At 38.7% G+C, this 17946-nt stretch overlaps 1 protein-coding gene across 1 annotated transcript in view; it reads left to right on the forward strand.

The window, feature by feature from the left end:
* Positions 1–17946, forward strand: part of LOC122814820 — an 81124-nt gene that overhangs the window by 42565 nt on the left and 20613 nt on the right. The window contains exon 4 of the mRNA XM_044087115.1: positions 15031–15164. Within this exon, the coding sequence (XP_043943050.1) occupies positions 15031–15164 (134 nt within the window). The remainder of the gene's footprint in view (positions 1–15030; positions 15165–17946) is intronic.

The raw sequence follows: 17946 nt of genomic DNA on the forward strand, positions 1-17946 counted from the left end.
CAGGCATCTTTTACAGGCATCCAGAGGGAACCATGGCTTGTGATTTCTGAAGAACCTAGGGATATTCCGCAGTTCTTAATGTGATAGGATGTGCCTGCTATGATTGTTGAGTGCAGGCCTACGTCTGAGCCTTCTACATTTCATAGGGCAGATGTCCATTTAAAAAAGAAACAGAAAATTAAACATTTATCTCCTGATGGCCCTCTGAAGGATTGGCAAGATTTTACTCTGGGCCTGTTTAGGGCCCTTATGGCTTTGAAACTGCCTCAGAGAGTTAGTGTTCCAGCCCTTCTTTGGTCCTCTTCACCTTCCAAAAGGGTTAGAGATCAGGATTCCTTGGATGAAGAGGTAGATTCTGATGAGGACTCTGGATTATTCCACATGGATGCCTTCTGCCTTGGACTACAGCTCTGAGGAGGAAGAATCCACTAGTCAAGACTCTCCTGTGGAAGAGCTATCTTTTGGGAATACCATTGTAAGGATGATGGAGTATTTTAAATGGGATTGCTCTCAGGTATCTGATGTGCATAAGAGATACTACAAGCTCCTTCAGATAGATTCACCTAAACCATCTGCTGAACCTCCTGTGCTGCCTGCTATTTTGGATGCCTTTTCCTCTGCTTTATAGGCTCCAGATTCCCAGCCCCCTGCCCCTAAGAAATCTGACAATTTTTATAATGTTCCGGAGGATTGCAAACATTTTTACAAGTGTCTTTCTGCTGATCCCTCTGTAGTTTCTGTGGCTTCTGATAAGCTTTCCAAACTACTGCCTTCCAATAAGCTTCTTCCGTCTGATAAGGACAGTAGGAGTCTGGAAAGATTGGGCAAGAAGGTTTACACTTCGACACTCTTCCTTCAGAGCCATTATCAGACTCACATGACCAAGTATGCCTTGGCACTACATTCCCAGATTTGCCAACTTTTAGCTGACCTTCCTGATTCTGAGGTTAAGACTTCTTCCTTGTCTCTGTTAAGTGCCCTCTTCTCAGGTAGCTAGACACTCCATTAAGTGCAGTTATGATGCATCAGATGCTTTGTCCAGAGCTGCAGCTACTGTACTGAGGAGATACTCCTGGCTATGCCTTCAACCTTTGCCTGATGACATTAAAGTGAAGCTGTTGGATGCTACTCTGGATAACAAATGCCTATTTAGTACTGCTGCTCCTGCAAATTTGTTCAAGTCCTTACAGGAAAAAGGAAAGGAGTTGCAGGATCTGAAACATTTTTCTTTCTACTGTTCCTAAGTTTCAAAGGAACTATCCTTCTAAGTCAACCTTTGTTTGCAAGGCATTCTCAACCACAGCAGAAAGGTAAGAGAGGAGGTAAAAGAGTTCCTCCAGGTAAGCCTACTCAGAGCACACCTGTTCAGAAGCAGCCCTTTCCTGGAAAAACAGGGCCTGTCTCTGTACCACTCCCTTCCCAATCACATTTCTCTTTCTCTTTGTCTGTGTCTCTCCTTCCCTCTTTGGTCTGACATCACCTAAGATGCTTGGGTCCTCTCCATCATTTGCCTAGGCTGCTTCATAGTTTGGAAATCTCTTCCTCTCTTCATGGGCATTCTTCATCCTCCTCAAGACAAGATACATTGCTTTCCAGAGATTATACAGGATCTTCAGGCTCAAGGCACCATTCAAGAAGTTCCTGCTGCCCAGAGAGGGAAGGGATTTTATTCCTGTTTCTGGTCCCAGGAAAAGAAGGCACTTCGAGACCAATTCTGGACCTTTCTCACCTAAACGCTTTCCTGATGGTGCCTACTTTTTGAATGTTTTCACTTCAAACCTTGTTCCTCTCCTTCTACCTCAGGCCTTCCTTGTTTCTCTAGATATTAAGGATACTTACCTACACATTCCCATTCATCCGCTTTTTAGGAAATTTTTTTACATTTCTCTGTTGCTTCCTTGCATTTTCAGTTCTCTGCTTTGCCCTTTGGCCTTTCTACTGCCCCAAGGGTATTCACCAAATGCCTAGCACCTGTGATTGCTTTTTGCAGACTGTGGGGAATTCAGGTCTTCATATATCTGGATAACCTTTTATTCCAGGCATCCTCACCAGAGGTTATGTTGCAAAATCTCTATTTTCCCATCTCCTTTCTGCAAGACCTGGGGTTCAATATACATTTCTAAAAGTCCTCTCTGACTCCTTCTCAGGACCAGGTGTTCCTGGGGTGCAGGATACATGCAGTGTCTATACTAGCATCCCTGTCTCTGCCAAAGGTTCAGACACTTGTTGTTTACTTCTAGAATCTTCTTCTCCTGCCCTCCATTATGGCCAGAGAGTATTTGAGTGTTATGGTGCTTATGGCATCCACCATTCCCATGTTCCTTATCACCAAACCTCACATGAGGAAGCTCCATTGGTTCCTAAAGTCAGTGTGACACCAGCATGCGCACCCTCTAGAATTTCCAGTCCCTCTTCTATCCTGTCTAAAAGAGGAATTGAAATGGTGAATACAGCAACTTCCCCTAAATCAAGGCCTTCCTATTCATCCACATCTCTCAGTTCAGGAGTTGATCACAAGTGCCTCAGATATGGGGTGGGGTGCAGCTTTTGGCCTTCTCAAGGTTCAGGGTGTTTGGTCTCTTCATCAACAGAAGGAGCACATCAACATTAGTAAGATGAGGGCTGTACTGATGACTGTGCAAGCCTTTCTTCCGCTCCTGTACCCAGGACCTCTCAAGAATTTCACAGACAACACCACCATCTTTTGGTAAGTGAAAAAGCAGGGGAAACAAAGTCCTACCTCCTTTGCCAGTTGGCACTCCTGGTTTGGGATTTTGCAGTGAAACATCAGCTGACCCTTCGCAGTGTTCATTCCTTCAGTTCAAAATTCAGTGGCAGACAACCAGAGCAGATCCTTGCCTCATTCCCATGAATCGATGCTTCACAGGGATGTGTTTCTGGACATTGTCCATCAGTGGGGTATACCTCAAGTGGATCTATTTGCCTCCCCCATGAACAAACAGCTTTCACAATATTATGCCAGGGTCCCAAGTCCTCTGGTGTGGAAGGTGGATGCACTCTCATTCTCATGGAAGGTTATGTTTCTGTATGCCTTCCCTCCCCTTCCTCTTATTCTGAGAGTCCTGTCCAAGATTCAACAGGATTCTCCAAAAAACTTGGTGGTGACTCAGTTTTGAACATGGTAGTATTGGTTCCCTCTTCTTCTCCACTTAGCCAAGGGCTATCACCACAAGTTACCTCACAGGGTGGACCTAGAAGGCAAGGGATTTCTCATCCATCTTCACTTGTCTACTCTTCAGCTGATTCTGTGGGAGATAGGATTTTGATTCTACATAGACACTTTTTCATGAGGACATGCTTAAGGTCCTGCATGAGGTCAGGAAGCCAAATACCAGGAAATCCTACTTATCCAAATTTAAAGTGATTTTCTATTTGTATGATTCAAGAAGCCAAGACCCACTTACCGTGGACGTTCCTTTAGTTCTGTCTTATTTATGTGAATTGCTCAATGCTGGTTTGGCCTATTCTTTGGTTAAGGCTCATTTATCAGCTATTTCTGCTTGTCTGCTTTTATCTCATCCCTTGGCTTCTACAATTGAAGCTAAACATTTTCTTAAATGTATTCTTCATATTAGACCTCCCAGAAAGCCTGTCCCCCCTCCATGGGATCTTAATTTTCTTTTGGAGAAACTGACTCAGGCTCCTTTTGAGCCTCCTGCCTCAGCTTCCTTGCAACATTGTTCTTGAAGACTGTTCTTCTCTTGGCCATTAATTCTGCTAGATGAGTGTCTGAGCTTCAAACTCTTATAGCTTGCTGCCTTTTTCTTATTTTTCATATAGATAGAGTGTCCCTGTGCCCCAACCCTTCCTTTATGCCTAAGGTGGTGAATGAGTTGTCCTTGAATCAGTCTGTTCAATTGTCAACTCTTACCCCCCCCTCCACAGTCTCCTAGTAAGGGGGTTCTTCACACCTTAGATGTGAATGGGCAACTTGGATACGACTAAGACTATTAGAATGTCTGATCAGCTTTTTGTTTCCTTTCGCCCTAGGTCTTTAGGGGTGGCTATTTACAAGTAGACTAGTTCTTCTTGGATTTCTAAAGCTATTTCTTTTTCTTATTTTCATCATGGTAAAAGCCTTCCTCATCTTGTTAAGGCTCATCCCACCAGAGCTGTTGCTTCCTCTGGTGCTTTTTTCAAGGGGTTAGACATTAACTCCATCCTTGAAGCAGCTACTTGGACTTCAGTGCGTACTTTCACCAAACATTACAAGCATATCTAGAGCTAGGGCTGGCTTTGCCAGGATCATTTTGCATGAGTTTATTGAGAGCTCTGCTGGTCCTTCCTCCTCCATGGGTTCTTCTTAAACTTTGGCACTCTCTCATATGTAAAGAATACTGCAGCAGTGACTGGAAGGACATATTACAGTTGTGTAAAATCGTACCATAACTGTAGATGTCCCTGTCTTCACTTCTGCAGTATTCACTCCCTCCCTCCACCCCCTGGTATCTTTCCTTCTTCTGGATGTGTTGCTCACATCATCTTTCCTTGGACTACTACTGGAGCTTTCAGTTCTGATGAGGATACGCCCCTTTTATGCTCTATGCTATGCAAGTAGTGTACTAGTGATGTATGTCATACCCTGCAGCAATCTAAAGGCTTTGGTATACTGGCCGGACGGGGGGTCATCTTGCGTACTTTATCCCATCTGTAAGGAATGCTGCAGCAGTGAAGAGAAGGGCATCTACCCTTATGGAAAGCCCTTATGGAAAGATTTTACACAACTTTAGTTTCCATTCCAAAATGTGCAGCTTTATTAGCTTAGAACATGAGCGAAGCAAATATAATCACCCCCTTTTTTTTTGCTTGCACAGCCATGGACTTTCACATGCTTAGTCGTCGTCCATCAAACTATAGTATCATCTTAAAGTGCTTTGAGCTGTGCAATATGCTTGTATACAATCCTGTATATATAATAAAGTTTATGCTGTATATTTATGCACTAATAATATATGCATTCTTATAAATATTGTTTTGTATTTAACTTATTCAGTGCCACGCCTTGGCCATGTATTATACATGCAGTCTTTGCCAAGTGCCTTAATGGCAATATTATCTTTTGTTATATAAGTACATTTCTTACTTGTTATTATCTTTGACATTTTGGCCTGGGTCATGTCTGAAAAGGGTCTCTGGATTGATTCACTGCATTGTTAATAAAATATAAATAAATATAACATAAATACTAAACATCTAGGCAGATTTAATCACTCCCAAATTGAAGGTGATAGGGAAAATATTTATTTACATTGTTATTAGTTTTTGGATTTGGATGTGGTAATTTGATTGGAACTGGAACTAACTTGTATCAGAAATGATCAGTTAGTTTGGGAGGCTCATCTTTACCAGAATAAACTGGAACAGGACGTGTTTAGGTAACTGATGTTGTCGCTAGTGACTAAAAAAGGTTGTAATGAAACAGGGTTGACAGTAGTACAGTGGTGGTGGTGGTGATGGTGGTTAGATGCTGTGGACTGGACACGAGGGTCACACTCACAGGCAAAGTAGATTATTATAGGTATATCAGGGGTGCAGGGATATCGATTTTCCATTTATCCTGTAAAAAAAAAACATTAAATCCCAAAAGTGGACAATGTGAGTATTGGAAAATCATATGATTGACATGGAATTTGCATTTTAGGTCAGAGCACTTCTTCACTGCAAGCTGTGTTTCTGCTTATATTTATTTGTATTAATACTGTCCACTTGTTTTGTTGACTTATGTGCATAGAATCACTTTTAATTTTCAATGTTTATACCTGCACAAGAAAGTCATAATGAAATCTTGGTAGAAATTACACTTAAAAATCAGAGGTATAAATACCAGGATTTATTCTCAATCAAGTGAAATTTCATCTTTTTGAAAACCACAAATCAGTGGCCCTGCATATGTGTTCGGTTAAACTTTATTATACTTACTAGAGCTCCATATGGCGTTTGAATGGTGTATATCCGGTAAGCATCAGGCAGTAACATTATTGTGTTGATATGCTCTGCTCTGTACGTTTTGTAGTTGGGTTATGCTAACTGACTGCATCTGCGCTAAGGGTCCATGTGACTTGGATGCTGCACTACATCGGCCCAAAGATTTCCCCCTGGCTCTGCAGCGTATCACAAATACTAGGTTAGGTGTTTTCAGCTGTCAGTCTAATGTCTACAGTATGGATCACTATATTATTTTACTGTCAGTGGATTAATTTATTACATGTCTAGCAATAAAATATAAATGTATGATTTACTGAAGGGATAAGACTGAACACTGTGTATTTCTGATTAAGTGATCTACTCTATTGTTCTTTTTGACGACAGGCAGTTTGTGAGTATATAGAAAATTACAAGCTAGCTGGTAGTTGAAGAATGAATAAATTAATAATAAATGTTTTTAAATTATTTATCTTAACAAATTCTTTTACAGATCTGTTAAATAAATCATGTCCCAAACTTAAATATTAGCAGAGCACATGACTGCAGATTCAGTTCTTTACCAAAGTCAGATTTTTACTGCAGCAGGAGGATATCTGTCCTCCCAGCTAGTTTTATGTGATATTACTGATGAATAATTGCTCAGCTGCTTGACAAGCTAGTTCTTTAAATTAATGTGAACCTGCAGCCTTACACATATTTACAGTCATTCAGATTTATTACCCCTTTTGTCCATTTGACCTTGTTCTCTTCACACAGTTTGAGGGTGATAAGGACTGACTTGATTCTGTTAAGGTGCACTAAAGTGAGATTTTTAGTGCAAGAGATATAATCAACCCAGTACTGACAGCAAAAGCAAAATGTTAAACCACCTGAAGAGTTGGCGCAGTAGGTTAATCTGAACCTGTTTTGTAGCCTTACATACAAGGAAACAAAAAGTACTGTACACACAAACACTAAGAGCTGTCGAAGTACAGACCGCAGCTCAGATATCTCACATCCTTGGTTCATGCCAGTAAATGAAGATGCAGCAGTTACACGGACATACCAACTGAAGAAATTGTATTTTCAAGTTATAGAAATTCTCTATAACTAAACAGTAGTAAAATATCTACAGAATTAATATGTAATTATGATTACACAAGTAAGTGATGTAGAAGAAAACAATATGCATTTGTGTTTGTGGAGGAGAGGAAAGTGAATCGTACAGATGCTGTGCAAATTAATCCAAACCTGGCTGCAGGAAAGTAACATTTAACTTTACTTGTGGGGGATTTCTATGACTGTCGACTAGTTCTGCCTGTCTTGGGTGGCACAAGCACCAGGGTCATAGTGCTGTCAGACATTCTCCTTGTATAGGTACTCCAACACATAGACTACACTCTACAGTAAACTCAAGACTGAACATTCTCTTGGACTATTCAGACAAGTCAAAACTTTACTTCAAGTGGGGACAACTATTATAGTCTGCGGGGCACTTTACTTAAGCAAACTTAACATTATATTACTGCCTGTTCCTTTTTTTGAGTGCAGAGTCAGAAACACAAGCTGAAAGGTAACTGTAATGTTCATAATTGGATTAAATTATTGACTCTCTGCTTGAATGTCAACTTCTTGCACTCTAAACCAAAAAAAAGCCTGCAAAGTCGTTCCCAAAGCAGTAAGAGCTTAACTATTCATAAAATGCTTTGTGACATACGAGTCTCACTAGTATAATTCGGTATAGTATCAACACAGGACTATGTGAACAAATGATGTCCCTGGCCATGTACAAATGCCTGTTGATTCAACAAACACATGTACGTAGATACACTGACATTGTACACCTAATCATGTAAAAGGAAAGAATACGGCAGATCTGATAGCATCAAATCTTCCTACAGCTCTCAGCAGACCTCGGGCTCCCCTGAAGCCATGGGCCCCAGCTGTCCACTAAAAATGACTGTATTGTTATCTATCACTGATTTACCCAAATATTGAGATTTGTTCAGTGTTACTTCAAAAAAGGCTAAGCTGTGCATTTGTGCAAATTACTCTTTCAAAATGTAGTTCAGTGCGGATGCCATTTTTGGAGAGTAGTATTAAAAAATTAATTCTTAACTATTATCTGCTCATCTGCTAATGTATGTGACTACTAAAAATGATCTACAAATACAAGAATAATAACATCATTTAATTCATAATGAAATATTATTCATGTGTAATAATCCTCTTTCTGGTTAAACATTTCTTCTTCCCAGTATGCCATCCCTTTTAGGTTCATAGGTGTATACTACAATGCTGACCACAGGGCTTTTATGAGCCTAGCTATACATCCCAACTGTATCCTGCACGTTTGAGCCTTCGAAGTTATTTTAAGGGGCATATGAAAGCTAGGGTATGATTTACAGACTACTTGTGTCCATTAGAGACATAGGTGCTAGACCCGATTTCCCATCCACTGGTCCATGTTACGCTTGAATAGGGTTAGGGAAGAACTCTGCTTCACATGAATGAGAGGCCTGGTCCAGAGAAGGAGAATTCTCTGAAACACATACCTAGGTTCATAGGTTGGTACTAGGCTATCGGCCCTAGGGCCTATACAAGCCTAGCCATAACAGTTCCCTGGCTATTTCTTCCCAGAATATTTACTTTCCTCCAACACGTACTATTTCTGTTGCAAGCAAGGTTCAAGTTCTTAGATCGAGTAGCTGTGATGCTTTTGGTTTTGAGGATGTGCAAAAGGTCCATCAGAACAGGATCCATGGATGCCTTGTATGCCAGGCACAGATCACCTCTCAGCTGTCTGTAAGAAACCAAGTGCAGAGATCGGGTTTTGAGGCAATCTACAAAGGACATGTTGTTTACACTCTGCATTCTTTATGTGAGGAATGTCAGTGGAAGTTCCAATTCCTACAATGTGCTTGGTCAGGTACATACCAAAGGGGGCATTATACTCAACAATGGGTCTGATGAGAGCTGAATACAGAGGAAAGATGACCTCTTTGGACCTTGTGCTATGCTCTTGCTTATAAGCTTAGCAAAATAGAATGCATTCCTTACTTCCTTAGACATGTGCTGGTCAAAAGCTGGATTTCTATCCACATGCATGCCCAAATCTTTGACTACTGGTCCCCTTTTTAGGGGTGTGTTATCAATGAGGTAGCTTCTTAGGGTGGCTTGCTTCCCAAAGGGTACTATTATGCATTTCTTGTCATCAAGTTTCAAGCTGTGGCTTTGGCACCAGTCATTTGTCTGTGTTAGTTCTTCCGAAGGATGTTAGTGTCTTGGGGGTTTCTATGACTGCTCCTAGTTTTCAGTCATCTGCAAACCTGGTCATCCAGAGGCCATTGACATTGGCCTTGAGTTATAAAAAGCAAATGTCAAAAAAAGAGCGGGCCCAGCACAGAGCCCTGAGAGACTCTGTTAGTGAATGGCCTCATTCTGGAGGTGGTCTCCCCATCCTAACTTCCTGGGTCTGAGAGCCCATCTAGCTATGCAGTGCATAACAAAGGGTTTAATACCTAATTCTGCAGGTTTGTTTACAATGCCTGAGTGGAGTATTATATGAACTGCTTTAACCAGGTCAAGGTAAGCAGTATGCGCTGTTTTGTCCTCATCCATTGCCTTGGTGATCTTTTCAAAGAAGTCCACCAGGGTGAGTAGGCATAATCTGCTTTTGATGGTTTTCTATATGATACTATTTGGACTAGTCATACTTCTAGGTATGTAGTTCCCAAGGTCCACTGATGGACTGTCCTTTTGCAGAGGAATGACCATTGTTGTCCTCCATTCATGTGGCACAAAGCCTGTCTAGACATTATGCTTAAATAGTTACTGCAGAGGTACAGATATAATTCTTCTTATAGCTATGTCCTATAATATCTTTGTATCCTTTAGGATAACTCATAGACCTCAGTGTCCACCTGTACCAACACTCACTGGATCTGTATGTGGGGAGGTTACAGCAGTGTCTAGGGTCTGCTTTGGGATGGCTTAGGATGCATCCTGAGATATTATTGGGACCCATCAATGTGGTATTCTTAGCCTTAGAAGGCACATTTAGGACCTGCACCCTAGTGATAGCTGGGGGGTTATGTTTGATCATGTTACCTGGGGAGTTGGCTGGGGGTGGGGGTAAAACTGGAGCTGAATTTGTTGGCCAACATATTTCCTATATCTTCCAGCTCTGTGTATGTGTTTCCAGAAATTATCTGTTCTGTGCACTGTATGTACTGCTGCTGAAGTTTTGGATATAGCTAAATAAGGTCATGTGATTCTCCTTGTCCTGGGAGGCTATCATTACATCAAAATTGGCTTTGGTAGACTTAAATTTGCCCTCTTATTTGTTTGTTTCAGCCTGATAAGAGAATTTATATCCTGCTGCACATTGCACTTCCTAATTTTAGCTATGACTTTTTTTCTTTGTGTTGTACAATCTGTTTCTGTTTGGATTCTACCAGGGTTGTTTGTTTTTTGAGTTTGTTCTGGGCTTGTTTCTGGTAGGCACAGCTATTTCTATGCATATAGTAACATGATTGTACAGGGTTTCTTTGTAAAATTCTGCACAGGCAGCTGTGTTCTCTGCATTTGGAAGTGCTTGAAATTATGTCAGGTAATCACTTAATAATAGGAAGTTTGACTTTGGAGTAGCTTCTAACTGTTACAGGGTTTGCTGGAGTAGCACCATTTTATTTTTTTTATTTAGAAGGAGATGACTATATGGTCAGACCTTAACAAAGAGCAAATGGGCGGTGTAGATCATTGTGTGTATTGTATCTAGTCAGCCACTTTAACTAGATAGCACGTGCATATAAGTTACTGAGCACATGCAAGATCAATGCCATTTTGTATAGTCAGCCAGAGTGAATGTAGGCATGAATGGAGATGCACATGCGATTGTGTTTGAAGTAATGAATCAGTCATTTAGCTTAAATATATGTTCCAGCGGGTGTACTTTCCTACAACAAAAATTAACTTTTTCGAAATGGGAAAGTACATCCCCACTTAAGCGGAAGTGCACTTTCGCTTAAGCTCATTAGACCGAACCTACTGCACCACAATGGAGGACATTGAAAAACGGGCTATGTCCTCCACTGTGGTGTGATAGTCACAGACCTTAGGGTTAGGGCATGGGTCAAGGTAAGGGGATAGCCCTACTAACTATCCCCTTATCCTAACCCGTGCCCTAACCCTAAGGTCCGTGACTATCGCACCACAGTGGAGGACATAGCCCGATTTGGAATGTCTTCCACTGTCCTGCAATAGTCACAGACCTTAGGGTTAGGGCAAGGGTCAAGGTAAGGGGATAGCCCTACTAACTATCCCCTTACCCTAACCCGTGCCCTAACCCTAAGGTCCGTGACTATCGCACCACAGTGGAGGACATAGCCCGATTTAGAATGTCTTCCTCTGTCGTGCGGTAGTCACGAACCTTAGGGTTAGGGCAAGGGTCAGGGTAAGGGGATAGCTAGTAGGGCTATCCCCTTATCATGACCTGTGCCCTAACCCTAAGGTCCGTGACTGCTAGCCCGTTCGGTCTAGCAGGTTCGCGAAAGTGCACTTTCACATTAGTGTGGGTGTACTTTTGAAGTTCGAAGCAGTGAACTTTTTTTTCTTCAAAAGTACACCCATTCCAGCTACAGCTCCTGATGTGTTTATGTACAATAAACAACTTGAACCCATAACAGTGCCTCAGTGATGGGGGGAGTTGCAGTGTTCTCCCATATTTGTGAATATATTTGCACCCCTAGTGGGCAAATGGACTAATTGCCCAGGGTGTTTGTGTTTACAAAGTCCAGGATTCTCTGGGCCGGCAAGTTTGGTGTCATGTAGGATTCCCAGTTTTGATATGGGACCCTACTTATGGTAATTTGGACAACGAGATGCTCGGGTGCATCATCCTGTTGACCAAATTTGAGGTATATTTGTTTTTGATGTAGAGCAACACGCCTTCACCTTTAGTCCCTACCTATGCAGTAATTGGTCTAAATGTGTGGAAGGCATTATATCTGTGCACTGCAGTAACTGCAAATATATCTGTATTCTTCATGGTGAAGAAAGATTTGAGGGAGTGGAGTTTCTTGTTTAGGCTCCTGGCATTGAGCAGCAACACCTTTAGATTCCCTTGGGTTGACTTTGCTAATTTGGAAGGTTTGTCAGTTTGGCATTGCCTAAAAAAGGCATTGTGTGGGAGGACAATATTTTACACAATAGTTGAACCACTATTAAAATTGGGTCTTATAAAATAATTGCTATTAATATATATTGTGATTCTTTGTATACATTGGCTATGACTTAACCCCTTACCATTTACAGGACTGAGTTTAACCCTTTATATTCAAAGCACCCAACAATTATGACAAAGAAATGCAAAGAAGTGCTAGAAGAAAGACAGCTATCACAAAAAAGATAATTATCAACATAATTACTTAGTATGGAGGTTGTAAAACCTCACTCTCCACCTGAACACACACTCGGTCTGTGTGTGAGGAGGTTACAGCAGTGCCTAGGGTCTGCCTTACATTACCATCCGCTATGGTTAGCCCCATACATCAATAAATCATACAATAGAGAGGCCACAGATATCTATAATTTGCTTTTCTACAGTTAGTAGTTTTCATATGGTGACAATAAATGCATTCATTGCAATTTTTGTCAGTACATAACTAGGGACAATATATAAAGTAATGCACTGATCCAGTTGTGCATTGAGGAATAACAGACATCAGTGTTAGTAAGTAATAAAAATATTTACTCTTTAGAATGCTCATCATATTAACTTTGAAAACATTCCCTTGCTAATATGAGCATTTTAATTATTTGTCAATCTGTATTTTACAGACATTTTTTGTCCTTCTTGACCTAAAATACTTTGTTTTATTTATTTTATTTTAAATTTGTTGACCGGGAAAGTCTGACTGGACAACATATCCATTTTCAGCGGAGGCCCGGGGAGAAAAGCTCCAGTAAAACATGCATCAACAAGCAGATATGCCAGTGGTATTTACATAGAAATAAGGCTGAAAAATATTAGAAACTATCAGACAGTTCATAGTACAAGCTCCTATTAATATATATCATTTACAGGCATCACTCACCAATACATTCCATAGTTTGCATATTTTACATTTGTTAAACAGGAAAGTCCAACTGGACACATGTCCTTTTTTAACGGAGGCCTGGGGAGAAAAGCTCCATGTACACAGTAAAATATTACATTTGACAAATGATATACAGTTAGATTACATGCAATCATATATAGTATCCATACACTTTTTCTATTAATAATGCTGTTGAAAAATAATACATTAGAAAGAGTTTAGACATCAAATACTTCAGAGTATTTGGGATATAATAAATTATAAAATAGCTGGTAGGATGAAATATGTATAAATGATAGATTGGATAGGAAGGGTTCTGGGGAGAAAGGATAGGTATACATAGGGAAATAAAGAGTTGAAAGTGGAGGGGCTGATAGAGAGTAGTAGGTGGTAAGGTCTAAAGATAAGTAAACAGGAATGTTGCAGACATATAGAGGAAGAGGAATAATTCAAAGGGTGTAAATAATAATAGTGTTCGCAGGTGTGCTGTACATAAAGTCAGTTGGATATAGGAAAGGAAGAGGACACTTAGAGGGAGAAGCAGAGAGATGTAACAGGAGAAATGATACTGGGAAGTAGAGTAAGGAAGAAGAAATAGTGGGCTGGGAAATAGAGAGAGAGATGTATTGGTAGGCTGAAAGTACTAGTAGGAGATTAGCCTGGGTTGTTGAGGTTATTGTGTTGTAGTGCAAGCAGTAATTTGTAGGTATAAACATTTGGTATATTATAGAAAATATAGATAGATCTGATAAAATATTATTAGAGTGGGTTATCTATAGTAATATTATAACAGGGTGAGATACAAGACTTGAAGTATGGTTAGGCTAAGAGTTATTGATTGTATGCTTGTTTTTTACCCTGGGGTGAGACAGGAGCATATACTTGCTTTTTGCTTTTGTTCTTTGAGATAATAAGAAGTTGACAGATCATTACTAATAATGATACAGAAAAACAAACATAAACATTCAATCTTATTTACATATTTATTTTATCGTGTACAATCTTTTAGTTATCATTTTTCAAATGCACTGTAAAAATACTATTGAATATTTGATGAATAACCACTTGTCAATGAAATGTTCACCTGTTTCATTTATTGAAGTAAGTAAAAGAAAGGCATGAATTCTAAGGTAGACTACAAAGCCAACGATTGGCATGTTAGGACTGGCTTAAAGGAACATAGAATGCTGATGGGAGGTGTTAACTATTAGCCGAGACATTCACATAATTACTTTTTGTGTGAAGGTCAGAGATTTGAAAGCATTCAGGATATTTGATAAGTTTTTATGAAACTTAACTGGACTTTTTGTAACCAAATGTAATGTCACACACAACTAAAACCAGTAAAATCAAGCATTAAAACGGTGAATACAATTTCATGCATACAAAGTCTAAGAAAAAAACAGCAAAATTCCAATACAGAAGCAGAACTTTAACAAATATTTAAATAAAATATTTATTACACATGGTGTGGCTACCTGCACCTTTCACCTCTAAGTTATATATCAAATTCAGACCCCACAAGTGTAGGAAAAAGGCAATTTTCTGATGTAATAGTATCAGAAGAAAACTATTTCTGCCTAAAATAGATATTTGTAATATAATTGGCTTAGATAAGAGACCACAATAATCCATACCACCTGCATAAACATGGGCTATCACACACATGCCCCATTTACTCAATTCGATTACATTCATGATCACACAAAATATTTTCACAGAGGCAAAGTTATCCAGTCTTGTTTAACTAAGTTGATAACATGAGATCAAAGGAACTAAGTTAACTACAATGACAAGTCGACACTAAAATTAAAAATGTATTAGAAAAGTAGGGCATGTTAGTCTATGAGTTATCCTAAAGGATACAAGGATATTGTAGGGCATGGCTATAAGAAGAAGCAGCTTGTCCTAATGTATGTGTTTTAAAACTATGTGCCACTCATTGAAAATGCACAGAAAATTATAATTGGTAATTGCTAATAATGTTTTAATGTTGTTTCTTTAGATTGAACATTGTACTTCTCCCACCAGAACTGGAGAAACTTTGGTACAGTTTACCTATTAGCTATCCTGTTGAAGCTATTTCATTGTCTAAATTTCTTCATCATTTTAGCAAGCTTAAACCCCCAAAAGATATAGGTAAGTATTTATTTATTATTAAAAATAATAATAGTAATAATAATAACAATAATAAAGTAAAAAGGTGTTTAAATGTATGAGTTGCAGTTTATCTTCCGTTGGTTTAAGTGCATCAGTTGCAAATGCTAACACATAATAAGACATGGGCACAGTATACATCCACATAACAGCAGGATGGAATCATTTGATTGTTTAAAGCCAAACTTACCAAAGATGGAATCTATATAATCAAGCACTAAATTTCTCTTTCGCTGAAACTGAATTTAAGACAGTTGAGGGTAAGATACTTATAATAACAGTAGACCTCTTAAGTATGTATTGGAATGAGTATATTACATGCAACTGTATTTTTAATGTGTTCTTTTTAGCTGTAATTACAAATCAGAGTGACAGATTTCATAACTAGGCGATACCAGCATTGTTCAGGGTCAAGAAAATTGAAAAATAGTTCATGTTGGCATTGATCAAGGACTGATCTCCTAATTGCTTTAAAATGTACAGTCTGCTTTGAAGGGAATGGAAAATGCTGGTAAGCTAATGCAATATGACTGCATGTGCTCAACTATGAAGATAGTTCCTCTTGTTTGGAAGACGGTCTTCTGAGTCAGCAATTGCAGTACCTGAATATTATTAAATTATTCAGTGCTGGTTCTGTTTCACTGGACTTGCAATAAATCATTTCAAAAACAATGTCAGTTTTGCAAACATCTGGGCCTTTAGATGCACAACTCCAGTAACCCCCTTCTCAGTTTGTGGGACAATAAAATACCAAAAACAAAACATTTCTAAGTATAATATACATTCTGCTTCAGAGTACCACAATCCACATATTGTGCTAATTTCCTTTGTTAACCAATTAAACCTACTAGCCAGAAATTGTCCCTTTCTCAGCGATAACCCAAGAACACTGTCTGGTCAAGTAACTTGCAGACAGATTGAGGTGGAAAGAATGAAATCCTGCACTCGGAAATACAATAAGACTATTACCGTTAGAAAAATATGTTGATTAGAATTTATAACCCGCCTGGCAACTAGCTAGTGTAGTCTAGCATTCATCATGTATTTATTTACATAAGTGTTTACTTGGTGTAGGGGAAAAGGTTACAGTAAGAAAGTGAAATACAAATCTAATAAAAACACTGATAAAAAATACCACTTGGAAACAATGAAGGAATAAAAGTTGACCTTTTAATGATTTAGTGCTTTGAACTTTAGAAGTCTTCCTCAGAATAAATACATAGGTCACCACTGATTTTAATGGGAACAGGGAAGCGGAGCTAGAATTCCAAGAATTGAAATGACAGATAGAGTTGTATGCATACAACACTCCTAGGTTGAATAGTAATGTCACTTATAAAGTGGTACTTCAAAAAAGGCAATATTATCACAAGTGCAAATGAGAATTGTTTATTTATTTCTATTTATGGTATTTTGAAGTTTTTATGTAGTAGTATCCCTTCAAGAGTTAACAGGATTAATTAATCGAGTGTTTTGATTTGATATCTTATTTGTTGTAGATGGTATTTAAATGGTTTTATCTCAAATTGTAGTTATTCTAAGGAAGACCTGTAAAGGTCGAAAGCACTAAATCATTAAAAGGTCAACATTTATTCCTTCATCATTTCTAAGTGGTGTTTTTTTATCAGTGATTTTATTTTTCACCGCCTCCTATTGAGGCATTCAGTTGTTTTTTTTTTTGTTAAAATCAAATAAAATCATTACAAACAACTATCAGTTAATGATTAGAAGACACAAAGTACATATTACAGTAATGAGAACGTAGTCTTAACTATTAAACCAAAAGTGAAAAGAAATAAAATATTTTGAACATTAAAAACAGCTAAATAGAGCTATTGCAGTGTAGAAATACCTTATTTGCATTGCACATGTTACAGACATGGCTAAATGCTATAAATAATCAGCAGCAAGAGAAGACAGTAAGATATGTATGAGCGATTAACAGCAAATAACTACAGTACAGTAACCATTATTAACATTGGTTTCTAGATTTAGGTGTATATACAACATTCATAGATGAGTGATTTGGATGCTATAGGCAAAGTAAGAGAGAAGTAAAAACATTTTATAAGGAACAGAAGAATAAGAGTCAGTAGATGGTGGATTATTGGGTTGTATGATACAACAGTAGACTGTTAAATGGAGTAGAATGACAGTTAATAGATGCAAATATATTTTGCTGAAAGATAGAAGAGCATAGTGAAGTAAGTTTGATAAGGAGTGTAGGAGAGAAGGATTAATGGATGGGGTAAAAGGAAAGGTATGGGAGGGGGTGTCTAATGGTGATTCATATGTAAAGGGCAGGCAGCCAGAAAAGGGATAGATTAAAGAATTTCTATAATAATTATTTTGTATGGGTGGATGAGCATTAATGGGTATTAAGGAGCTTAGGTATTATCCTGGCAAATGGCATGAACATGACAATGTTTTTACCAGATGTTGTTTATAGGTTAAGAGGTTATGAGTTTATGTTAGGGTGAGTGAGATGGAGTTCCAGGTTTTGGATACATAGGAAGAATAGAAGGAGAAACCTGCAGAATTATTAGATTTTGACCAGTAATATGTTTTTGTTTTCTGTGGAGCAAAGGGTACTGTTGGTAGCATAGTGATGAATTATCTTGCTTATGCTAGGGTATTTATCTGATTTGTAGATTAGTTTGTGCGAAATGACTAGTCAGGAGAAGGTTACAGTATATTGCACTTCAGTCGACTGAAGCTGTTTTAGAGCTAAACAGTGTTGTTTTCTACATGGGATATTAGCAGC

The sequence above is a fragment of the Protopterus annectens genome, chromosome 11.part0 (assembly GCF_019279795.1).
Source record: "Protopterus annectens isolate FY-2018-M chromosome 11.part0, PAN1.0, whole genome shotgun sequence".
Taxonomy (NCBI): domain Eukaryota; kingdom Metazoa; phylum Chordata; order Ceratodontiformes; family Protopteridae; genus Protopterus; species Protopterus annectens.